Source organism: Talpa europaea (genome assembly GCF_964194135.1).
Source record: "Talpa europaea genome assembly, chromosome: 7".
NCBI classification, from domain to species: Eukaryota; Metazoa; Chordata; class Mammalia; order Eulipotyphla; family Talpidae; genus Talpa; species Talpa europaea.
This window is the reverse complement of record NC_140074.1, coordinates 109,530,984-109,558,529: the sequence shown is the minus strand read 5'-3', so window position 1 is coordinate 109,558,529 and position 27,546 is coordinate 109,530,984. Positions and strand designations below refer to the sequence as shown.

Sequence of the window (27,546 nt, the reverse complement as noted above, 5' to 3'; positions counted from 1 at the left end):
AAGTTGAAAGATGTGATTGGGTTGAACAAAATGTTCTATACAAAACTGAAGGTGGGTGAAGGAGGGCTCTCCCTCCATTTCCCCACCCAAACCTCCCCTTAAATCCTTTGCCTTTTAAAAGCAGATAGTTTTATTTATTTATTTATTTATTTATTTATTTAGCAGAGCAGGCAGGAGAGGTCTGCGCACCATGTGGGACCCTTGCCAGGGGCCGGGGATCGAACCAGTGCTGGAGGGGTTGTGGGCAGCCTCGCAACCCAGCGCTCAACCGCTGCGCCACCAGGGAGGCCCTAAAAGCAGATAGTTTTCACTATGATGTTGTACATTACAGTTATCTATCCTCAGGGCAGCAGTGACTTTTGAAGCTTTCTTTGTGGCTTGGCATTGCCCCCACTAATCCTGTGGTTTTTCTAATGGCTACTCAGTACTTTTGGATTCTCATAGTTATCCAAACTCCTTCTAAAAATATAAGAACTTTAATGGAATATTTAAATTGAAGATGGTGTTATAGGCCTTAACACCAGTGAAACTCCAGTCATCATGGAAAATACTCGAGTGTCCTTTTATGAAAATGATGTTGGTTATTGCAGCTTCTGCATCTCTCTCTTGTTTTTTATGCTCAGCTTGCCCTGCCCATCTCAAACTGGCTTTTTCTCCGCACCCTTCCCTCCCCTTTGCTGTCCTGTAATGATTTGGTGGGAGAGATTATCGTTGCCTGTCTTCCTATCCCTACCCACTGCCCTGCACATGAGTTTCAAGTTTTATTATTTCAATAAAATGTTACAATAGACATACTTTACGCTGGCTTTTCTAAAAGTTTTTGTTTTGGTTCCCCAAAGAACTTTGATAGATAAAAACAAAGACTGTAATCATGAATGGTTAAAACCTTAAGAAAAAAGTTAGAACCTATTTTGGGGACTTTTGTTTTTTAAAACTGGTGAAAATAGTGCATATGGACCTGTAGTTTTTGATTGTTACTGCTATATGACCATGTTAGCCAGTAATAGGAAAGGAATAAAAGTTAACATAGCAGTTGATATTTTTGGCAGCAAATGGAGATGATTGATGTAGAAAATGTAGCTAGAGTATACTGAGGAGAAAGAATTTTTATTTGAATATATTTGTGTGTTTAGTGTTTTCAATTGTCAGGTATTTTGTTGCTCAACAGTTGAATCAATATCTTGCAAAGTACTTACATATTAGCTTTCCATTCAGTTAAAAAAAATGAATGAAAAAAGCAAGTATTTTTCTATTAGGTCTAGACTCTGTAGGTTTAGACTTAAATGGTGGTCTGAGACTTATGAAGCCACTAGATTTTTATATATATATATGTATGTATATATATATATGTTATTACACTTTCTCAAATATATAAGCTACCAATATTTTATATAAACAAACTACGTTTTATCATTTGAGATATAGTGTCAGTTTCAAATCAATATTTTTTTATCAGTAGCAATAACAAAATGAGACTTTTTGGAGGTAGCATTTTAGAATAAACAGGCATATTTTAGAATAAACAGAATATTCTAGACCTGTATAACCAAACTAATATTAACTGGAGATAAATTGAGATGTTAGGAAATTTTTTTTAGTTACAAACACCAATTACTTTCCATATATAAAATACCAAATCTGTTAATTAAAAAAAATAGGTTTTTTGGAGCAGTTTTACATTTATAAAAATGTGAGTGGAAGGAACGGTTTCCATAAATACCCTTATTCCCCAGCATAGCTTCCCCAATTATTAACATCTTGCATCAATGAGGTACATTTTTTACAATTGATGAGTGAATATTGATGTACAATTTATCACTGATACGTAATAATAATTATCAAAGTCCATAGTTTACATTAGGGTTCACTGTTTGTATTGTACATTTTATAAGCTCAGACAAATATCTAATGACATGCATCCAGCATTAAGGTATATAGAATAGTTTTTGCTGCCTAAAATACTGTGTTCTAGCTAGTTACCCTTCCCTCCTGTCCTTGAACTGCTGGCAACCTATTCTTAATTTTTAATTACAGGAAATCATTTACTGTTAACTTCAAGTAAACTCTAGTAGCAGTTGGAAGACCTAAACTGTGGAGACCTAAACTTACCTTAACATCACCCCATTTATAGCTGATATCTATTTATGGTTATATTATATTAATGCATATCATAGAATATGTATGTTATATAGGATGGATTCAACATATAATCCATTTTATAGTTCTCTAAAGTATTACTTATTATTGTATCAATTGAAATCAAGTTTAGAAAACACAGACTAGAATATAGGGAATTGGTTAAACAAGTGATAGAAAAGCCAGAAAGCCAAAGGGAAGATGAAACAGTGGGCTGCTGTAACAAAATATCATAAACTGTGTGGCTTATAAACAATAAAAACTTATTTCTCATGGTTCTGGAATTTGGGAGGGCCACATCAAGGCTCTCATAGATTAAGATATCTCTGGTTTTCTTTTACTGTGTCCTCATATGATGAAAGGGGACATAGGTCTCTCTTCGAACCTCTTTTTAAACGGCACTAATCCCATTCTTTAAGGCACTGCCTTCATTACCTAATCACCTTCCAAAGGCCCCGCCTCCTGGACATTATCATCTTGGGGGTTAGGATTTCAGAATCTGTATTTTGGGAGAATGCAAATATTCATTCTATTCATAAATAGCAAGTAAGATTAGGAAGCTGGGAGCTGCTGCAATTTCTAGGCTGTAGGACAAATGGAAGATAATGTTTCTGGAATTCAAGGGGAGGTATCACAGGCAAAAGTTGGGATCTTAGTGGACATGATTAGGGGAGCAACACTCAAAGGAGATGCAGACATTAGGACTGAGGAATGGGACAGGGAAGAAATAATCCTGATTTTTCTCTTTCTTCCCACATTCTAATTTCCTGCTAATGCCTCCTACTGGACAAATCACAGGTGGAAATCAGTAGTTGAAGGAACCTGGTGAATACAGCCTAAAAGAGTCAACCACTCTGCAACATAGAGCAGAGAAAATAAGAAGAAATGGACACCACAGCAAACAGGACGAGGACTGACATAGTGATCAATTCTTTTTGACTTTTAAAATCAACTTTATTGAGGTATAATTTACATACTTATTTAAAGTATACACAGATAATTTTTGACAAATGAATGCACCTCTATAACCAGTCAAGCTATAGAACATTTTAATCACTCCACAAAATTCTCTCTTGCTCGTTTGCCATGAACCTCCACCCTACCTCAGTCCTTAGTAACAACTAATCTCTTTTTGTAGCAGTCTTGCCTGTAGTAGAATTTTATAGAAATAGAATTATATAGGATGTCTGTTTTGTGCCTAATTTTTTTCCTTCTAAGCATGTTTTTGAGATTCATCCATATTATTTTATCAGTAGTACATTTCTTCTTTTTGCTGAGAAGTATTCCATTGTATGAATACACCACAATTTGTTCATGCATTCACTTATTGATGGACATCTGGGTTATTTTCAAGTTTGAGCTATTATGAATAAAACTACTACAAACATTTATATACACAGTTTTTTGTGGTGTGTGTGTGTGTGTGTTTAATAGACATGTTTTCATTTCTCCTGGATAAATACCTGTGAGAGGAATTGCTGAATCATATGACAAGAAACTTCTTAGCCTTTTGAATAATGTCATTGCAATCATTGTCCATGAAAGGACATTGTGCGTTTCTTCCAAAGAGTTAAGGACTAGACGGAGAACAGTTCTTACAAGAAAAAAAAAAAATCTCAAAAATTTTCTAAGAAAATTTAAATACCCTTGATGCATATGCTTTTCATAGCTCAATATTTTTAATATATAGTAAGAAAGGGCAATAAGGAAGTGTAAAAGGAGAGGAACTGAAAAGGAAAGTAAAGCATTGGAAAATAATGACTAAAAAGACTTCTTGACAATGGCAAAATCATCCTACACAGCTGCTCTGAGATCCCAGCTCTGCTGTCAGCAACCTACTGGCAAAGCTCCTCTGTCAAATGGATGCAATAGGATCCATAATGATCTTTTGTGAAGGAATATCTTTATTAATCTAAGCAAACACACCTCTCATTTATAGTGATATAGAAGTGTGGGCTTTTTCTTTTACTCTTAGTAGTAATGTTTCCCCAACATATAACACTTCCCTTTGATATGTGGGTTGAGTCATAAATTAATGTCACAAATAAATGTCATCTAGATGAGGGAGGCAACTGCATTACGAAGTAAGAAGGTGTAGTTTGATATGAATTGTTACAGTTGACAGCTATGTACTCCTGAACCAAATGTCATTGTGTCAAATTCTGAGATATTAAACAGTTACTGGAATGTAAAATTGTGAGCATTTAGGACTGCTTCTCTAAAGTTTTGTCAATCTTTTCTAGATATTCTGAAATGGAAATGAACAGGGATTAAAAACAAAGACAAATGAGTTTTAAAGACTTCCTTGGCATCTCAGAAATTGCTCTACACTGGTGTTTTAAACAAAATATTTGTATAAATACATTTAGCTTGTTTAGAAACAGACTTATTCATTGGGTCTTTCCATTTACCTTTGAGACAAAAAATAACAGTTATGGGGGACGCATGTGCATTATTCATTATATACTTTCTATTATGTATTATTTAATTTCAAGCTCGGAGAAAGAATGGAACTCTATTTTACATGATGCCATAATGTACATTAGTGAGCTCAATCCTCTTAATCTTAAAATAATAGTATCAGGTCAAAGATTTAGAATATAGTATTACATGAAAACAGTTGGTAGGTAGATTCCCTTCTTTTGCCATTAAGACAGACTAGCAATGGTTTTTCGTATCTTAAATCCGATGGGGTGGATAACTTGTGAACATGTTTTTCAAAGTAGAGAATCACTGTATTTTTGCTGAATTATATGTTGCCATGGACATGCAGTATGCAGTAATGATGCTATCATCTACACAGCTGTATAACAAAACACAACTTCTTCCTCTCCCACCCCCCTCAGTACGACTTGAAAATAATAGGTTTGTGTGTAGTTTGGTAAGAAAATTAGAATCATTTAAAGTTGTTTCGTTTTCAATCTAAGAAAGAAAGAAGAGATTTGGGAAAAGGTTCAGGGAGATTCTACATTTCTTCAAAATGTAGAATTTTCAAAAAATGTAGAAAAAATACACATTATGTAATAAACAATAATATATATTATGCAGAGACTAAAAGAGGAGACTTCTTGACTTTCTGGTGAAAAATACCTGGATTTAGTCATTGTTGCATCATTTGTGACCTTGAGCAAAGTCACATTGTCTTTAAGGCTCAGTTTCCTCATCTTTAAAATGTAATTATGATGATAATGTTCTCTGCCTTGAAAACAATTGGTAAACTATAAAACCCTATACAATTAAGGCTTTCTAAACATGTAGCACTGATGAATCTCCAGAGACAAAGAAGAGCAAAGGAAAAAGGGCATAGAAGCTTTGGAGTTCCACAGTCTGGGTTCTAATTCCATTCATGGCTCACAGCTTTGATGCTTTGAAGTAAGATGCTTAATTGTTTCCTCTTCTTGAGAGGGAAGGATAAGGCTATTTTCTTCACAGAATCAAATGAGAAGGAATCTACCACTTGGTAGGTATTTGATGCTGTTCCTCCTTTCACCAGCTCCTGCCCAAGCCCAAAAGGAACTTCTTATTCCACGAGCGTCATCAGCAACAAAAGGTGTTCACAGGGTGGAATCTTTCAATAGATAAGAACACTGAGGGAAGGCAGGCACATACATGGAAACTGAGGTAAATCCAATCCAGTTGGAACCAACCCCTATACTTGGAGATACCTTAAGTCACTCTTACCCACTTGAGGCTGGGTTATCCCTACTGTAAAGACATTCAGAGTTGGAGATTGGGCAAGTCGAATGTCCTTTCGACTCACAAACTCGACGGGAGGGACCCTGAAATTCCTAATTAGAGCCAGTTGCCATGGCGACAGTCTCTAGGCAGCGTGGGCTGAGCTCCTCATAGGGCTAGAGGATGGGCCGCCACTGGACCCCGCGCGCGCGCCCGCCACCAACTTTCCCTCCAGACTCGCGAGGGGCGGCGCGCTCCGCCCCCGCCCCCGCCCCCGCCCCCGGGCCGCGCACGTTCGCGCTCGGCGGCGCGCACGCCTGCGGGAGCCCTCTCCAGGCAACCTAGTGCTGATCGCTCCTGCCGGCGCGGCCGTTAACCGCCCTTGCGGGAGCCGGAGGCTCCAGAGCATCCCCCTCCCCTTCCAGGGCTTCTCCCCACCCCCTTCCCGGCCGGGCCTCGGGGCATGAGCAGCGATGGCCGGCTGCAGCCCTGAGGAGAAAACTTACCGGCGCTTCCTGGAGCTATTCCTGGGCGAGTTTCGCGGACCTTGCGGCGGCGGCGAGCCGGAGCCGGAGCCCGAACCCGAGTCGGAGCCCGAGCCTGAGCCCGAACTGGTGGCGGCAGAGGCGGCCGAGCCTTCGGGCGAGGAGCCCGGGGAGGACGCGGCCGCCGTAGCCGCGACGGAGGAGGGGGCGCAGGAGCAGGAGCAAGACCCCGAGCCCGAGGAGGAGGCGGTGGAGGAAGAGGCGGCGGCGGCGGAGGGCGAGGAGCAGGACGAGCGGGAGGCGCCCGCCGCCCCGGGGCAGCCGGCCGTGCCGCCGCAGCCGCCGCAGCCCCCGCTGCCGCCGCTGCCCCCGCTCCCGCGGCCGCTGTCGGAGCGCATCACCCGCGAGGAGGTGGAGGGCGAGAGCCTGGACCTGTGCCTGCAGCAGCTCTACAAATAGTTGAGTAGCGGGGCTCGGCTGGGGGTGGGTCCGCAGTCCCGGCCGCGCGGGCTCCGGCGCGGCGCCCGCCGCCCCGCAGCTGCGCCCTCGCGGGTCCTCGCCCGCCCCGCGCCGCGTGTGGGAAGGCGCCCCGGCCCGGACCCGGCGCCCCCGGCGCCCCCGCGCCCCCCGGCGCTCCCCGCCCGGACCCGGCGCTCGCGCGCTGCCCACGCCGGCCTGGCCCGCGCCCTCCCGCCGGGCGGGTGCCGGGGCTCCCGCCCGCCGCCCACTTCTTGCTCCACTTCACACGCCCTCTCCCCTCGCGCCTCCAGGTCCCTCCTCGCGGCCCCGAGACTCCGCCGCCGCAGGCCCTCGGCCCCCAGGAGGCTGCTTCCCACCCGGCTCTGGCCGTGCCCGGGCTGAGCCCCTTGTTGTGTGCGGCGGAGAGACGCGGCGCCGCTGGGCCGAACCCGGGAGAACCCTCCTGCGTAACCGCAGCGGGGACAATACTGTGGGGCCGGCCCGAAGCCTACGTGGGGAGAGGCGAGGTTCTCCCTCAGGGGCTCGATTTTGAGAGCGAAGGGCTCTTCAGAGGGCTCGGTCCGCGGGAGACCCGTGTCGTGGTTAGAGAGCGAACTCGGGGGTGGGGGGAATTGTTGGTGAGGAAGGAAGGGTAAGCACAGTTTTGCACGAGTCACAATTAAAGTGGGAAAGTCAGACTGGCTTGATAAAATTGCAATTAGGTGCAGTATTTTCAGTCCATGAAGTAGACAGGGAAAGGGAGAGAAAGCAGATGGCTTAGCTACACAGATGAAAGTCTAAAATAGAAAGGTCAGAGCTTGCCTTTTATCCCAGTTCTGGTTTTTATGGGCTTGAGATAAAAAACGGTTTATAAATGCGTTTCTTTCAAAATGGAATGACAGGGAGTACTTAAAAGTCACCGAAAACGTTGATAAACCTGGGCGCCTTTTGCCATTCTGCTAATAGTTGTAATGAAATGTACTACTCTGAGCCCCCCACCCCCAAAGTTGACTACTGCAGGATTCACTGCAATTAAGTTCAAACTCACTTCTTGAATTTTCTCAAAAGCCTAAATTAAGAGAAGGGCCTGGAACGTATTTTGTCTTCAGTCAGCCTAACAGACACCTGATCAAATCATTTTTCCAGTTAAAGCAAATGCTTGGGAAAAAGCATTTAACACGTGTTAAAAAGATTCAACATCTATTGTAGAAGTGGACCTTGTTGATGTCCCACACTTAATAAACTGTTTTAAAATTTTATTTTGAAATACTATCCAATCACCAAAGTAATGATGCTTTTAGGACAATGTAAAAAAATAAGATGGTATGTAATAAATATCACCACTCAGAGATTATCAGTATTAATTTTTGGAGTATTTCTTCCTAGTCTTTATTATAAACTATCCTAGAAAAAGCTTGCGAAATGTCATTTTTTAAACACTACATATAGTTATTTACAACTTCCTGCTTAGAAATTTTCACAGTATTAGACTACTTGTATTCTGACAGTTCTTACCTTTACAAGTAAAGTTGCAGAATTAAAGAAACATTTAAAATAGAAGAGAAAGTCCACTAAAAAGAGCCATTAGAGTAACCACAAACATTTGCCATTCAAGAAGGTTCTCTAAAAAAATGAGATTCATATAAAGATGATGGCATAAATAGATGTGTTTTTCCATATGAAAGGAAAGCTAGATTTTGATATGCGTATAAACTAGTAAAAGTATTCAAATGATAAAATGGTCATCTAATTGAGAACAGAAGTTTGGATTTGAAAAAAAAAACTAACTAATTAAACATTGAAAATATTATTTCACCTTAAGTCAGAAATTTTGTCATTTATACTGTTTTATTCAGTAGCTATTAACCTGGTGGTGGTGGTTGTTGTTGTTTTTTGAGATATAAAATGGCTGGCTTGTTTATGTAAAGTATGTTCAAGGTTCTAAAATATTTTTAAAAACCTAACAGTTAAAAAACATATCCTTTTACAGCTTTTAGTTTTTATGTTATGTATAACAGCAAATTATGTCACTTAGTTATAAGACTCAATAATGGAAGACATGACAGAGATAGATCATTTTTCTTTCCAAGCACTTTATCCTGTAGATGAGAAAACTAGGGATCCAGATTCAGAAATGACAAATTTTGGACAGATGATTTCAGTGTATCTCAATATAATCTCAATCTCAAAGCTCTCCTTGACATATTTAAAATTTTAGGTACACAAATTTCCTAGGAAATGCTTGGAAACAATTCTATTAGGAATATGTTGAAATTGCTTATTTGGGAATGGTGGGGATTTTTTTTTTATTCAAAATATGTTCTCAAATACTCACCCACTCTGTTTATTTTGGGAATTCTTAATATTCTTCAAAAACATTGTCATGCTTGTCTAATGATGCTAGCATTTTAAAATCAAGTTACCTGGGCTTTATAAAGTCATTTATTTTATAGTTGTGAAAGTGTATGGAGAAAATAATGCTGCCTTTAATACTAGTATTATAAGTCTAGTGTGTTTTTTCTGTCAGTATTTTAGAAATGTACACACTGTGGCTGCTAAATAGGCTGAGGTTCTCTGAAGAAAAAGGTGCTTCTCACTACTGTTTTATGTATACAGTGGGTTCAAATTTTACAATATAGTGAATATTTTTCTCACTCAATATTTTTGTCAATATTTTGCTTCTATCAAAAGAATTTGAAAATAGAAACAGTAGTTATGTTTTCATTCTTCCATTTGGAAAACTCAGAGCTCAGGACTAGCCACAGATAAACAGTTATATAGACAAAGGATCAAGGTTTAAATAAATAAAATATAGGTATAATTAGCATCTTAAGACCTTTTCAGATCAAGTTTTTCCTTTTAGGTATTGTATACTTAGGTATTGCTTTAATAAATAAAAACAACATGTAACATTTTTAGAGAACAATGATAACAACTTGAGAAATGGCAAAAATTCCCTTGATGAGAACTCTCTTGTGGGCTATAAATTCTTTTTTAAAGGAGCACTTAAACATTTTTGTCTCAATTTATTAAACCTTAAGAATCAATAATAATTTCATGCAATACTGTAAAACTGCTTTACTGAATTAGTCTGTTGTCAATAAAAATTCTAATATTTGGAAGCTTCAATTGCTAGTACCGTAAGCATCTATTTTACTCCCCTTTTCTAAAGTTAAATGTCCTTCAAGAGATTAAAATGTTTTCTAATAAAGTTAAGATTTCTGATTTTAGTAAGTTTTTGAAAAGGTAAAGGTGAGATAATTTTTAGCTTTGCAATAATTCAAAAATAAAAAATTTTAACTGGTGTAATAGCAGATGTGAATGTAAGACTACTTATATAGGTTACATAGATCAATAGTGTGTGTCTTATTTCTCTGTTCTATACTAAGGATAAAATTTATTTACAAAAGAAACAAATACTTTGAAGTCTTTACTAGTACTATATGTCATTACATTTTTAAAGTGTTTTTCTCATACATTTTTAGAGTGTTTTTCTCATTCATTCATTTAGTCCAGGTTCAGCTTTCTAAGGGTGAGACAAATATCCCAGCAGCTGGCAAAGTTGAGACAGTCCAGAAGGTGTACAGTAGTAATGAGTGTAATGGATACTTTGAAAATGGCTTGGAAAAGAAACTCATTGTTTATAGATGCTAATACTACAATTATATTAATTAGGTGAATCATTAATGACTTTGAGAAAGGTGAGAAGACAAACTTTCTCACTTTTCTATAGTGTATATGTGAAAAAAATACATGAATGCAAATTATATAATTTCACTCAATTAAAATTACATCTTTTCTCTTACTAAAATGTAACAAATGTTTATTACAAGAAGTGGAGAAATATCATGTTAGTAAAAAAGAAGAAAGTAAATACCAATCATTCAGTGTTAACCTTACTTTTCAGGTTTTTTTCCTGCCTCTCAGGCTGCCATTTCTTTCGTGTGAGCTTTGTCCATCCATTTACTATTGGTGTTTGGTCCTTGACTTTTTCAAGTCTGGTTAACTTATTTGTCTTTGGTAAAGGCTGATCTCTGCCATGATTTTGGTTACTGTTCTTAGACTGATGGCTCCCAACTCTGTCTTCATTCCTACTTTGACTGCTAGGGGAACAAAGAACTCTACTCAGACTTCTAGGACTTCTGAAATCAAACTGTCCAAAATAGAATTCAATTTTTCAACTCCTTCTTCTTCCCCCAAATAAACAAAACTAAAACTTGATTCCATTTGGCGGGTTCTTCCTGATCTTACCTCCTCTTTTGTGTGTATGCGTGTAAAGAATACAGAAGTATTTTTATTTTTTCATGTAGTCATATAAAACACAAATGCTGACTTGACATATTCACATATAACCTTTTCTCTCACACTATGAATCAACAGATTGGGGAATCCAGAGGAACTGCTATAATCACTCTGTGGAGCATACTGTATTAGTATTCAAAAAGTTTATTCCAGCTCATTCCTTTTTTACTGCTCTAAAACATCGTGATTGTGTTGTTTGTTGAGAAAGAGTCATAGATAGGAGGAGGTACCCAAGGTCACTTCCAACTTTCAGCCAGTTGGGTTTGTGTGTGGTGGCTCTGGCACTTATATATATATATATATATATATATATATTTTAAGATTTATTTATTTATACAAGAACTAAGGTAAAGATCAGAGGCGCGGGAGGGTGAGAGAATTCACCAGAGAGAGCGGAGAGCAGACTGAAGACACTGTTGAGGGGAGTAGCGGGCGAGGCAGGAGAGGTCTGCCATGCCATGTGGGTTTCTCCCTGGCTGGCTGGGAATCGAACCCGCACTGCAGAGGCTGCGGACAGCTTAACAGTGCAGCGCTTAACCCGCTGCACCACCGGGGAGGCCCTGGCACGTATAAGTTTGACCACACTTGGAAGCGCTCTGGAGGTGGGTGTGGGGGGATTGGGGGGTTCCAGGGTCAGCAGCCAGGAGTAGGGGCGCTACCACTCAGATGGCACCATCTTGCCAGACTGATTTACTGCTTCTTGTCCCTTACATTTAGCCAAGTTTGCCTTATAAATATCTCATAAATATGTTCCTCTTCATTCCCAGTATCATTGTCATCTGTTGCCAATCTTGCTCTTCTACAATGTGTTCTCCTCAGTGTAGCCAAAGTGATTCCTCTAGGAGCTAGATTATGTAGATTGTCTAGTTGTCAACCACATTTCTCTTTTTACTCAGACAAACTCTGAGGTTAAAGGCAAAGCACTCCAGACTGCCAAGTCTTTCCAAGACTTCTGATCCCAGCTGCAAGGAGTTAGGAATTAGGGCCCAACTACAAAGTCAGAGGGAAGGTTCCATACAAGACCACCCTCATTTCTGACATAACTTAAGTTTAGGGATTTTTAAAACCATTCTGAGATTTGATGGTTTATTAGAAATATTCATAGAACTGACTGAAAGCTATTATACTAATGGATATGGTTCATTTTAGGGAAAAGACAAGACTTAGAAACAACCAAAGGAAGAAATGTATAGGGTGCAATCTAGGAGGGTTTCAAGTGTGAAGCTTCATTGTGTTTCAAGTGTGAAGCTTCAGGGATACCTTACCCTCCACAATCAATGTATGGCAATACACAGGGAGTATTGCCAACCCAAGATGATCAACTGAGCTGTTATGTCCGGGGTTTTTATTGTGACTTATTGATTGATCATACATATAGTTGAACGTAATTTCTGTTCTTGATCCTCTAGTGATATCGCACAGTCCTTGTGTGTGAACAGATATTTTATTTATTTATTTATTTATACATATATATAAGAGCTGGGGTGTAGGCCAGAGGTGCAGGGGTGGCAGGTGAAAGGATTCACCAGAGACAGTGGGGAGCAAAACAGGTGGATCTACTGAAATAACTGCTGAGGGGTACAGTGGATGAGACAGGTCTGCTGTGCCATGTGGGTTAGCCCTCTGGCCCAGGATCGAACTCATGTTGCAGTGGCTAGTGATAACTTGATAGTGCTGAGATTTTAACCCCTACATCATCAGGGAAGCCCTGGACAGATATTTATATATCACTTATTAGACCAGTAGTCTTCAAAGTGGTGTACCCAAAATAATCCACTGTGGTGAAGGAAGACAATATTAAAACCGCTTTACTTGTATGTAAAATATGAAATTAAGTGCTATTGATATTTGATATATTGATTGAGATTGACAGCTTGTTCTATATGACAGCTGTTTTCATGCCAAGTATATCAAATGAGGTACCCTAGCAAAATATAAGTTCAAGTTAACAACATCACTCTTGCTCCAATATTCAGAACTTTACAAAGTATTACACTTTAAGTGTGATGATTAAATGAATTTATGATTATATTTCTTGGTTTTAATAAAATTAACCCTCACAAAATGGGCAATTGGCTTTAAAAATTTCTTCAAAGAAATATTGGCTTAAACTTAATATATATATATTTATTTATTTATTTTTTATAGAGGCATGTTTTTATTTATTTATTTGTTTGTTTGTTTTCTTTATACATGCACTGGGTACAGTCAGAATCGCGGGAGGGTGAGAGAATTCACCAGAGCCAGAGCGGGGAGCAGAGCAGGCAGAAGGACCGAAGTACACTGCTGAGGGGAGCAGCGGGCGGCAGGAGAGGTCTGCACGCCATGTGGGACCCTCCTCCTCCGGTGGCCGGGGAGCAGCCAGGGATCGAACCGGCGCCGCAGAGGCTGCGGGCAGCTTCGCAACCCAGCGCTCAACCGCTGCGCCACGGGGAGGCCCAATATTTATTTTTTTTTAAAAAAAAGATTTATTTATGTATACAAGAACTGGGTTACAGGCCAGAGGTGTGGGGGTTGGGGGATGAGAGGATTCACCAAAGACAGAGTGGGGAGTAGAACAGGCAGATTGACTGAAATACACCGCTGAGGGGAGCAGTGGGCAAGTCAGGAGAGGTCTGCTGCACCATGTGGATTGCTCCCTGGCCGGGGATCGAACTCATGCTGCAGTGGCTACAGTTAGCTTCATAGGTTGTGTCTTAACCCCTTGCACCACCACGCCCTAAACTTAATATTTATAATGCAAGTGTAAGAAAGCACAAAACTTAAGAACCTGTACTTCTCCCATCCTTAGTTAAATTAGATTTTTAAAAAAAGATGTTATCGTATCTGATGAGAAATTAGCAAAAATGAAATTATTAAGTTGTGTGAAACATAGCATACTCAAAGAAATATGCAAATATTACTGGTCAGAGTAGTGGGTGCATTGTGCATATATGTACATGTATACATGTACATGCATGCACGTGTGTACATGCAGTACACATATGTGTATCTATGCAAATATGTATAAACATACACATTATACGGAAAGGGGGAGAGAGGGAGACATAATGGGGGGGGTCATAATGCTAGAGTGGGGAGGTCATAATGCTCCAAATTTTTTGATAGGGCATTTGAGCAAGTGTTTGGAGGCAGATGCATCAGATTAGCTACAGGTTTGCTGTTATAGCCTAAGTCAGTAAGACAACATATATACAAAACACAATAAATATTTGCTAATCCAATGAATGAGCTAAGAGATGAAAAACAACAAAGAGATACATTTAATTTTAATCTGTTTTTAAAAAACAGTAAATTTTTGTGTTCTTTAGATTATCAACAAGTTTAAGTGTATAAAAAATGAAAGTGTGCTCATCACCCTGCCTTAGCAATGATCAATCTTGTTTTATCTATACCTCTACAGGCTTTACCCCACCTCCCACTGTAGTCTTTGTAATTTTTAAATGAATAATCAGTAATTAATCAACTCTATTGGACATTTTACGTATTACCAATTTTGGTAACTTTAAGAATATTGTGATGGTCAGTCATTCTTTGAGCAAACCTCTGATTTTCTTAGAGTGCATCTCTAGTATTGGGTCTATATTAAAAGATATTCATATATGTACATATGTGAAGATATGTATATATATAAAGAATATTATTGGTATTATAAAATAATTCAAATGTAGAAAATAGCAGAGAACAATAAAGAAAAATACCCATGAACTCGCCATCCAGTTTCTACAAATTATATGGTCTTTTATTATTGTTTTAGGGAACTTAAAAACTTCACATGGAATTGAAGAATGTTGTTACTCTCTTTTTGAACCCTCTCCCTTTTCTTTCTTCCCAGAGGTAATCTGGGAATCCTGGGAATGTATCCTTCTGGTCTATGTCTTTATGTTTTTACTACACATGAATTTGTGTGGTCAGTGTATAGTGGTTTTTGTTTGTTCAATTTTGTTTTTTTTCTTTTACTATCTTGAGGTTAGTCTTTTTAAGATTCATCTTGATACATGTAGAACTATTTTTTGTTGTTGTTGTTTTGGCTACTGTATTGCCATTCCATTTCATTGTATGATTGTACGGATATATTTATCCAGTCTCTCATTGGTGGACATTTGGGTTGTTTCTGATTTTTTTTTGTATTATATGCTGTATTAACTAATACTGGCTGCTGCTCTAATGGGTAAGTCCTGAAATCTCAAAAACTTAGCATGTTAGTTTATTTCTTGCTCACAGAGTACCTTCAACAGAGAAGGAGGAGATGTTCAGGTACTCAGACTAGTAGAAAGTCTGTCATCTTCAACCTGACTACCCAAAGTTGCTATAGACATCGCCAGCCATCTTGTGGGAAAAAAAAAAAAGGAGAATGGTGTGGGAGGTTTTTAGGGCCCAGCCTTTGGAAGTGGTGTATATGACTTTTACTCACTTTACATTGACTAGAGTTTAAGTCATATGATACCACTGAGAACCCATTATTTTCTATCAAATACGAAATGTAGTTGCTGGCTTGCCATTTAACTCTAGAAAGAAATCTATACGATGGAGAAAAGAACAAAAAATTTGCTCGAGAGCTAGTAGCCTCCTACAAATAATCCTACAGTTTGGACGACTGTGTATGTGTTTGTAGATTACTTGAGTATATGACTAGTATTGTTAAATTGACGTTATGCACCCTTTCACTTTATTAGATATATCCAAATTACTTTGTCCACCATCACTCTATGAGAGGTCTGGTTTCTCCACGTTCTCACTAAACTGCTATACCACTCATGTTATATTTTTACACAGCTGTGTGCCATTAGTGACACCAAATTATATGGAAAAGAGAATACTTTTAGTTAACTGTGGTCCTGATTTAGGGTAATTTGGATGAGGTCACTTGCTTAAAAGTTCATGCTAGTGCTATACAATAGAAATATAATTGAGCCACATACATAATTTAAAATGTTGTATCACCCACATTTTTAAATAAAAATGTAACAGGTGACAAGTTTTTAGTATTTTATTATATAGTTATTCTCCTCTACAGTTTATGGGAAAGCAGTTTATTGCTGTGTTGCCATAAACTTAGTGGCTTAAAACAACACCCATTTATTCCAAGTAGAAACTTGGAAATGTTCACTTGGTTCTCAGCTTCAATGAAGGCCAAAGTTTATGTGTTGGTAGGGTTGTGTTTTCATTTGGAGGCTCCGGGAATGGCTGCACTTCCCCATACAGAAACTAGATCCTTCTGGTAAATCTGAGATCCTTGTTTCTATAGGGGGCTCATTGTAACTCCTAGAAGCCACCTTATTCCTCCAAACTAGCAATAACACAAGTCCTTCCCATGTTTCATCTCTCTCTGGCTTCTCCTGTAAACTCTACTTTTAAGGGCTCATGTAATCAGATTAGGTCTATTGAGATAACCTCTGTAAAGATCAATTTGGCGTATAACATAACAGCGTAAGAGTGTGATCCCTTGTTAGTATTCTCAGATTTTAGTGAATAGAGTATGGTATCTTTGGGGAACCATTTTAGTATTTCTTCATGCACAGTAGACAAACAAGATAGAATATTTTGATTATTTTGCTTAGAGTCTTTTAATTTCTCTTCTAAATAAAAAAAAAAAAGTCTGTTCCTTTCTAGCTCTACTCGCACCAAACTGGTATAAGAGTCTATCAGCTCTTAACTGATTTAAGATTTATTTATTTATACAAGAACTGGGTACAGGCCAGAGGGATGGGAGGGTAAGAGGATTCACCAGAGATAGAGCAGGGAGCAGAACAGACAGGCAGACTGAAATATACTGCTGAGAGGAGCAGCAGGTGAGACAGGAGAGGTCTGCCGCGCCATGTGGGTATCTCCCCGGACAGCTGGGAATCAAACCCATGCTGCAGAGGCTGCAGACAGCTTCACAACGCTGCGCTCAACCCACTGCACCACAGGGGAGGCCCTATAGCAGTACTCTTTTTTTTTTTTTTTTAATTTTTTTTTTTTATAGAGGCATGTTTTATTTATTTATTTGTTTGTTTCTTTGCTTGTTTATACATGCACTGGGTACAGTCAGAAGCGCGGGAGGGTGAGAGAATTCACCAGAGCCAGAGCGGGGAGCAGAGCAGGCAGAAGGACCGAAGTACACTGCTGAGGGGAGCAGCGGGCGGCAGGAGAGGTCCGCGCACCATGTGGGACCCTCCTCAGGTGGACGGGGAGCAGCCGGGGATCGAACCGGCACCGCAGAGGCCACGGGCAGCTTCGCAACCCAGCGCTCAACCGCTATGCCACCTGGGAGGCCCAGTATAGCAGTACTCTTAACTGCTGTTTCTGGTTCTACATTTCCCTCTCTTCAGTCACCTTGATCAACCTCTGCTCTTGTTCAGTTACTATGCTTCTGCTATGCTATCAGTTTCCCAGGACGTACTATGCAGTGTCTTGCCTCAGGGTCTCTGTACTTTTCTTTGCCCAAGCAACTTTTTCTGTTTTCTCCAGCTGTACAACTCAACTATAAGGTCTTATCTAAATATCTTTCCCTCATAGACATGTTTCTTTCAATTAAGTCTTATGTCTAGATCTTAAGTTTTATAGTATCCTTTACATTTTCTTTAGATCTACTTATTATGCTTATACTTAATGCATTCACATGCTAGTTGTTCATTGCCTTTTTCTTAGACTGAGGGCAGTAGATAAAGAATGTTTTGTTTAGGGGGCCTCCCAGGTGGCGCAGCGGTAGAGCGCTGGGTTGCGAAGCTGCCCGCGACCTCTGTGGCGCCGGTTCGATCCCCAGCTGCTCCAGCTGCTCCCCGGCCACCGGAGGAGGGTTCCACATGGCGCGCAGACCTCTCCTGCCGCCCGCTGCTCCCCTCAGCAGTGTACTTCAGTCCTTCTGCCTGCTCTGCTCCCTACTGTGGCTCTGGTGAATTCTTTCACCCTCCCGTGCTTCTGACTGTACCCAGTGCATGTATAAACAAAACAAACAAACAAACAAATAAATAAATAAAAACATGCCTCTATTAAAAAAAAAAAAAAGAATGTTTTGTTTACCTTGGTCTATCAAGCACCTAGTACAGTTTGTGGCACATAGTGAGCCACGTTAAGTATTTGTCGAATAGTGAATGAATCTTCAACTTTTCCTCAACTTTTTCCTCTACCATATTTTTCTTTTCCCAGTTTTCATAGGTCTGTTCTTATTCCCTTTTTTCTCTTTATTCTTTTCTTCCTCTTCTCTCCTCTGAATGGTAGAGGAACTTGGGTTCCTAATTTATGTTACCGTTGGTGTACTTGTTAACATTTTCAGCTATCTACAGAATAATGTTTGCAGCTTTTGTTACTGATTTACACAACACAACTTTGTGACTGAGTATTTTTATGGATTTGAAAGAGTAGTCTCATTTAAATTCTTTGAGAATATTGTAAACAATGACAAGTTTGAAAAATAATAATGCTGCACAGAAAGTAATGAACTAGTTAAAAGATCATGCATATTTTAAGATTACCTTCCAATGTATAGCTCTGAAGAAGGCAAGTACATTACTTCCTATCTTAGTTAAATCATCAAAGCAGTGGTTGGATTACTTTATCTTCCACCCAAAAAGTCTATCTCAAGTATTACTTATAAAGAACAATTTAACTTTTTTGTGCCAAATGTTTTTCTAAAGTTTTGCCTTTAATGAAAGAAAAGTGCTTCTTATTGAAACACAATTTGAAACCCAGAAATTCTAAACAAAAGACTAAAAAAGATAGTTCACAACTGGTGTATAGTTTACAATAATGGTAAACAAACAAATATCAATACATTCATTCATTAAAATGCCTGGAGATGATTTTTTTTCCTTTCGTACTTGACTAATCCTGCAATTTATATTAATTGCAGGTTAATTAATATTAATTATCGAAGTACCAAATGCATTTATTTTCTATATAACTTTAATACCTAGTGTAGTAGCCATCTAGTCAACAGAGTGTCTCTTTAGGAAAGAAATTCTTTTTCCTTTTTAAAAATTTAGTAAAAAGAAATAGCTAAGCTTGGAAACAACCCAAATGCCCAAAAATAGATGACTGGATCAAGAAGATGTGGTACATATACACCATGGAATATTACTCAGCATTCAAAAAAGATAAACACATGCAATTTGCAGCAACATGGATGGCGCTGGAAGGGATCATGCCCAGCGAAATAAGCCAGAAAGAAAAAGAAAAATACCGGATGGTCTCACTCATAGCAGGAATCTAGAAAACTAAAATAAGAGACCAGGAAAAAGAATAACTATAAGAAAGTAAAAATCAAAATCAACAAACAACTATGAACCAGAGACACTCTATAGGGAGTGGGGGGCGGGGAAAGGAGGATTTGGGGTCAAAATAAGGGGGTTGCAATTGTATGGGGAATATAAAAATAAAATTAAAATAAAAAAAATTTAGTAAAAAAATATTTTTCTCAATTTGCAATTTGTGTTAATGTCACATATTCAGTATGTGATCATTTAGAAGTCAATAAAATACGTGATGGTTATCAATTAGCAATAGGTTACAAGTTAACATAAAGCAGCGATCACTTATATTCTAGAAATATTATGGATTAGCATTCCCACCATTGGGTCCATAAACTGTAGCATAATTTTATAATCATTATTGTAAATCTTTATTCCTTTGCATAAAAATACGTTTAAATGACTCAAAGAATAGTTTGTCCTTCAGAGTCAGAATTCACTTTTATATTTAAATATCCAGTTTATGTTCATATACTACTAAGTAAAACTGTGATGATTAAGAGAAGGAAAAGAAAATGGCCTATAAAATATATGAAGATCAAGTATAAAATAAAAGCATTTTCTCAGAATGAAGCCTTACAAATACACTGATCAACTAATTAAATATTACAGTGGAATATTACAGTGGAAAAGTCCATTAAATATTACATTAAGTAATTAGTATATTTTTGTATTCTTACATAGGACACAATTACCAAACCATGAAACTGAATTTCTCATTTCCCCAAGGACTATAAAAGGAGATTTTAATTAAATGTGCTATGTTGAGAATTTTCTTAGTTTTAAAAAGTGGTTTATTTTACTGTAACTTTTCTATGTGGTTGTCTAAATAAAGATAGTCTTACATGTGGCTTGATAATTTTGTGGTTAATATATTACCATGAGAAATTGTAGCTATCCAGTTCCTGAGGTATCTGTGGTCAGTTATATTCAAATAAGATGTTGTATTATTTGGCATTTTGTAATATATATGAATAACAGTAAATCCTCAAAACATTATGATTAAGACAGTAACCTCATTTTGAAATTGACATTAATGGAGTTTCTTTTTTTCTTTTTTTTTTTAAAAAGATTTATTTATTTATGCATACCAGAACTGGGGTACAGGCCAGAGGTGTGGGGAGTAAAAGAATTCACCAGAGACAGAGGGGGAACAGAACTGGCAGATTGACTGAAGTACACTGCTGAGGGGAGCAGCGGGCAAGACAGGAGAGGTCTTCTGCACATGTGGGTAACTCCCTGGCTGGGGATTGAACTCGTGCTGCATTGGCTGCAGGTAGCTTCACAGGTTTCATCCTAACCCTTTGTGCCATCAGGGAGGCCCTGGAGTTTATTTTCTTATTCACTTATTTTCCACCTCATTACAGAAAGGATTTCAAGTGGCAAATTAATTTTACTATAATGGTAGTGATATTTATTTAGTCATGAAAAAAACACTAAGTACCTACCATATGCCAAACACTATGCTAAATGTTGTTTGTGAAGAAATAAAATACATGTTCCTTTCCTCAAGAAATATGTGGTTTAGAGGAAAAGTCAGACAAGTTAACCACCAAGTATAATGTGCATATAATAAAAATTGTTGTTAACTGTTTTATGTCTGAGTTGATAATACCCTATTACATGCTGTTATTTTCTGTTTGTAAGATCAGGAAATTAATGTTTACAAACATTAGGTAAGTTGTCCAAGGTCACTCAATAAAGTGCTAGAATTAGAATTTGAAATCAAATGTGTTTGATTTTTAAGCTTGTTATCTTGATACCTCTATATACTGATAAGAGCTAACACAATGCAAAGGATTTTGTGGGGACACTGAAATCAGTGCCTATGTGTAGGCTATTAGATTCTGAAAAGGGATACTTAATTGAGTTTGAGAATAAAATAGGAATTAGCCACTAAAGCAGAACATCCCAACAGAGGGACTATCCTGTGCAGTGGTTGGGAGATGAGAAAGTGTACCCCGTTAGGACTTGTCTAACTTTATTTCTCTGAATAAAGGGGGGTAAACCTGCAAGCAAGACCTAAGAAGTAACCTGAAAATCATTCATCAAACCAATACTGTTGGGCACTCTAGACTCTTTCCATTGCATCTCTGGGAAGATAGTAGAATTTTTTAAACAACAAGTCATAAAAATGTCACTAATATTAAACAAAATGCCGCATAATCAGGAAATAAAAGAGCCTTATGCTTTATCTTCTGCTCTCTCATTTGTTTTATTTAGCTTTTAGAACAATGGCTTCTAAATTTTAAAATCTTTTTTTTTTTTTCCTGATCATTTCTCTCATCATGCTACCTGATGCCAACCTCTGTGGAGATTTTGGAACTGAAGACTGCCTAAAAGTGTTCTCATTTCACCTATGCTTAAACCCTATTTACTTCCGAAAGATTTATGAAAGGATAAGTATGATTCTCTGTATCAGCATCTACTGTGATCTTATCTTTCAGAGGATAAATATACTAAAAGTACTAAAACATCCTTTGAATGATGTGTGGAGAGATAGAAACACAACAAGCTGATGGCTGCATATACAGAAAAACACAAGAACATGACCCAGTTTATAAGTCAGCATATAAAATTTAGGAGGTAGAGAATGATTGTTCTGAGTTTGAAGGAGTACTGTTAATAGACTTGTTTACCATTCAATAAGAGAATTATTAGTTTATTTTCTCCATATTTATAATCTAAAGAGACAGCCTTCAGCATTTACTTAAAATGCTGTCTCCTGTTAGAAGAATTCCCCTGAGGTCAGCTAGAATTAATTATTCCCCTTTTTACCTGTATTTTTGAGGACATTCATTAATTCCTTTCTTTTTATTATAAATCATTTACATCTTGTCTTTTTCTCTTCTATTAAACAGTACCTTCCTTGAAACAAAATTCATTTCTGATCCACAGCATTAAATTTTATATATATAAGGCACTATAATTAATGAATTAATTAATAATTTATGAATTAAAACATAGCATCTGTATCATAAACTAAATTATTAGAGCAGTGTTTAAAGTGTTGGATATGAATTACCCACTTCAGAATCATCTGGAATGCTTTGTTAAAAATGCACATTTTTGTTCTCTTGCCCACACATACTAAATGAGAATTTCAATAAAGTCCAGGAATCTTGTCTTGAATAAAAACTGTATGTACTTATGCACATTGAAGTTTGAGAACCTACTGCGTTAGGGACAATGTAAAAATCCAAATTAAAATTGCCTTTATATAAAATTGCAGATAGCTTAATGTTAGAATAATAACATTCTGTACAAAGCAGTATATTTTTGTAAGAAGAAAAAATGAACAGGAAGCTATTTCAATGCAGTTTTTCTTTATGTAAATGAACATAGTGTTAAGCATTTTGGAGCTTTTTGTCTTTTTTTTTTTTAAAGATTTATTTATTTATGCATACAAGAGCTGGGTTATAGGCCAGAGGTGCAGGGTGGTGAGAGGATTCATCAGAGACAGAGGGGAACAGAACAGGCAGATCTACTGAAATACATTGCTGAGGGGAGCAGTGAGCAAGACATGAGAGGTCTGTTGCACAATGTGGGTAGCTCCCTGGCCGGAGATTGAACTCATGCTGCAGAGGCTGCGGATCGCTTCATAGTGATGTGCGCCACCAAGGAGACCCTTGGAGCTTTTAGTCTTAAAATTATATTTCGATATAATTTTGACTATTGTTGACCACCAATTTTCTGTGAATGCATTTGAGGTAAAAGTACACCATAGTTTTATGACTAAAGACTAATAAAAGATGCGTTCAGCATTCTTCTGCACATTCTTCTATTGCTCCATGTATATATTTAGGGCATGATTTCCTATAACATAGGAAGTATAACTAGTAACTAGTAGTTTTATTGTAAGAAGTAGTGTGGTTTATTTTTTTTCAAGATTTTTTTATACATACAAGAACTGGGGTACAAGTCAGAGGTATGGGGTGTGAGAGGATTCACCAGAGACAGAGTGGGGAATAGAACAGGCGGATTGACTGAAAAACACTGCTGAGGGGAGCAGTGGGAGAGACAGGAGAGGTCTGATGCGCCATGTGGGTAGCTCCCTGGCCAGGCCGGCAATCAAACTCCTGCTGCAGAGGCTGCTGATAGCTTCACAGTGCTGTGCTTAACCCCTTGTGCCACCAGGGAGGCCCTATGTGGTTTAGATAGTATTTATTTATTTTTTATTTATTTTTTAAGATTTATTTATTTATTCACACAAGAGCTGGGGTACAGGCCAGAGGCGTGGGAGGTGAGAGGATTCACCAGAGACAGAATGGGGAAACAGAACAGGCAGATTGACCAAAGTACACTGCTGAGGGGAGCAGCAGACAATTCAGGAGAGGTCTGCTGTGCCAAGTGGGTTTCTCTCTGGCCTGCCAGAGATCGAACTTGTGCTGCAGTGGCTCTGGATAGCTTCATAGGTTGCGTCTCAAGCCTTGCGCCACCAGGGAGGCCCTAGATAATATTCAATAGCCTATATTCTCCTTATCTTTCACAACATGTTGTATTCTAGATTTACTTGTCTGTGAAAGGTTTATGTGTGATTTTTAGGTCTTCATTCATGTAGTCTTTTTATTTCTAATGTGATATACAATAGTTTTAAAAATGTAAGCTCTTTTTATAATAGCAATAAAGATAATGTAATATAGAATACTAGGCCAGGTCTTTTACATGTATGAATTCACTTAATTTTCACAATCACCAAATGAAGTAGGCACTGTTGTTAAGCACGTATTATAGGAAGCACATATAAGGAAAATGAGGGACTGAGTAAGAAATTTGTCCAAGTTCACACAGCTGGTTAATGATTAGACTATGAATGCTTCAAAGTTGGCATTCTTGAATACTCTACAGTAATGTTAAAAATGTAAAAAAACTAGCAATTAATATTACTTTGTCTTAATCGTTATCAGGAGTATTTTCCAACAAGTAGATGGCAAATATCTCCAAGTAAAAAATTTTAAACAAATTCACCCTGTATCACTCTGTATCTATTTTGAATTGTATTAATGCTGCTACTGCTTTTACTAATTATATGTAGTAATGTTAAGGTTTCTTTACTTAAAATTACTTGCCTGTCAAAGAGTTGTTTTTAAGTTGCCATTTTTGGTGTTTGTGATTAGAGTAGATGGTCATTTGTAGTAAAGTAAAAATGTGTGTGGGAGAGCTTTCCTATCTTCAACTCTGATTGATCCAAGCTAAATTCCAGTAATTTTAATTTTCAAAAGCTGTTGGAACACTTAACAGGTTTTTTTTTTTTTTTAAGATTTATTTATTTATACATACAAGATCTGGGACACAGGCCAGAGGTGCGGGGGGTGAGAGGATTCACCAGAGACAGAGTGGGGAGCAGAACAGGCAGATGTACTGAAATACACTGCTGAGGGGAGCAGAGGGCGAGACAGGAGAGGTCTGCAGCACCATGTGGGTTGCTCCCTGGCCGGCAGGGGTATTGAACTTGTTCTTCCAAGGCTGCGGATTGCTTCATAGTGCGGTGCATAACCTCTCCTTATGCCACCAGGGAGGCCCTTAACAGGTTTTTATGAAGTAAAAAAAACTAGATAAATTTGCATACTGATGATTTTTTTAAATCATATATAAAAACTTTAGTAATATATGTTCTTTCTGATAAAAGTTACTAGTTTTTCTCTAAACAGTGCGTTTTTTATTGATATCTCTGTGGTACACATGAATGAAACATTGTCCTTGATCTGTGTCAAGTGCTTATTTTTAATTTTACAAAATGGTCATTTTAGGTGTCATTTATTGCCTTGTTTCATTAACTACTGAAGATGATTTAACCACCTTGTAAAAATATCTAATGTTTGAATGCTGTATCTTAATATGTTAATTGTGTTTAAAAATCTTTCCCTTCAAAACACCAGCTTGTTTTAAAGGTTTATGTGAATACCATGAATTTCTGTTATAATTAGGACAGCTCAGAAGAGGACACCTAAATCAGAGAGAAACCCAGAATGGAAAATAAAGAGGGGAGATGTTTACCAAAGAGAGGAGGTGGGTCTTGGGACTCTTGAGTAAGAAGATCATGTGTATTCTCAAGTATGTCACTCTTATTAATAACATAACTAAGATATTTAAATTTTTTCAATGCAAATTTGTAATCTAGTAAATTGAAAAGCAGCAGGAACATTAAATTATCTGTGGAAGGGTCACTGTAATTTTAAGGTTTTAAAAAATGTAAATTGAAGTTTTTTTTTTAAAGATTATTTATGCATACAACAACTGGGGTATAGGTCAGAGGTGTGGGGAAAGGAGGGTTCACCAGAGACCCTCTCCCCAGTGGAGAGCAGAAAAGGCAGAATGACTGAAATACACTGCTGAGGGGAGCAGTGCCGAGTCAGGAGAGGTCTGCTGGGCTATGTGGGTAGCTCCCTGGCCGGGGCTCAAACTCACACTGCAGTGGCTGCAGATAGATTCATAGACTGCGTCTTAACCCCTTGCACCACCAAGCAGGCCCCTCTCTTTTCATTTGTAGTTTTGATATCCTTACTCAAAGTAGCAAGGATTTACTCCTGTTTTCTCCTAAGAATTTTACAGTTTTAGCCCTTGCATTTGAGTTCTACTATCCATTTTGAGGAAATTTGTGTGTATGGTAGGGGTAAGGTTCCAACTTCAATTTTTTGTGTGTAGATATTGAGTTATCCTAGCATCATTTGTTGAAAAAGATTTTTCTTTCTTCCATTGAATTGTCTTAGCATTTGCATTTTTAAAGTTTAGTTTTTAATCAAAACTGGAAGAGAGAAGATGAAGGAATACATAAATATACCACCCTTACATAATTTCATTATTTTGTATATTCCCACCTAGTTCCCCCACTATAAACATATACATTTTATAGACTTGCAATGATAATGTACTGATTACGTACTTTGCTTTTTTACTCAATATAATTAATAAATGAATATGTGATACACATTTTCCATATTGTTTAATATTACATCTGCAGGTGATACATAATTTATTAAATCAGTCCCTTATTGTGAATATTTGGGTTTACTCTAATTGTTAATGGTTAAATGACATTGCAATTATAACCTTTATGCATAAGCTGTTAGTCTTCTACTGAATAATTTCCTTACGTAAATTTCAGGAAAGATTGCTTGCACACATATAAATTGAAAACCAACTATCGACTACTTACATAATTTTGATTTGGGGGTTTTTTGGAGTGTGTTGTATTGTTGTTGTGGTTCATTTAATATAACAATAGTACTTGTACCTGACTGTGGATTAGGTAATGTATCAAATAGTTTGTACGCATGGTCCTACAAACTCTATCAGATAAGTGTTTAAAGACTCAGACAAGTTTTTAATTTGCCCAAAGTTGTATAACTAATAAATGGCAAAGTTGGCATTCAAAACTGTGTGACTCCAAATCCCCACTGGCTCTTAGATTTCATATAGACAGGTATAATGGCAAGATTCCTACAGTAGTAGACGATAGTAGATTAGATTAGGGTTTTTTTTTTAAGATTTATTTATTTATCTAAGAACCGGGGTACAGGCTAGACATGCAGGAGGGCAAGAGGATTCATCAGAAACAGGGGAACAGAACAGGCAGACTGCCCAAAGTACACTGCTGAGGGGAGCAGCGGGCGAGACAGGAGCGGTCTGCCGTGCCATGTGGGTATCTCCACAGCCAGTGGGCATTGAGCCGGCACTGCAGAGGCTGCGGACAGCTTCACAAAGCTGTGCTCAACTGCCTGTGCCACCAGGGAGGCTCTAGATTAGGTGTTTTGTGCAGAAGTTCTCTGAATAGATGTGCCTATGCCTAAGTACAATGTATTATTGACCCCAAAGAAATTTTTAATGGGAATCTAAAGATTGACTTTTCTATGTAGACTTAATAATTATTCTTGGATTCCATGAGCTAATTAATCATTTTATGTCATTTCCATTTGTGTAGTGTTTGCCATTCCAAAGTGTCTAGAGAGCATGCATCATCAATACAGAAATTGTTTCATTTAATGAATAAATGCTGCAACAAAAAATGACATGGAATATGAATTAGAAATCTTTAATACTTAAATATGTATCTACATTTATATTTTAATATGTTATATTAATATAGTGTATTTTGTGTTATTTCCGTTTTGTGGAAATGGGTATTTTAATTTCCTGATATTTTAAAGATACTGGTTTTAGTATTTTGGGTATAATATATGCAGTAGCATTTCTGATCAAGATATCAAATGTCTGTTCAATTGTTAGTAGTTATTTCAACTGTAGAATTATTAAATGTG

General features: G+C 37.9%; 1 protein-coding gene across 1 annotated transcript in view; it reads left to right on the top strand.

Moving 5' to 3' along the window:
* Positions 1–6,284: 6,284 nt before the first annotated feature.
* Positions 6,285–27,546, top strand: part of PPM1E (protein phosphatase, Mg2+/Mn2+ dependent 1E) — a gene marked incomplete at both ends in the record, with an annotated part of 98,646 nt that continues 77,384 nt past the window's right edge. Inside the window, one exon of the mRNA XM_084237568.1 lies at positions 6,285–6,754. Within this exon, the coding sequence (XP_084093694.1) occupies positions 6,285–6,754 (470 nt within the window). The remainder of the gene's footprint in view (positions 6,755–27,546) is intronic.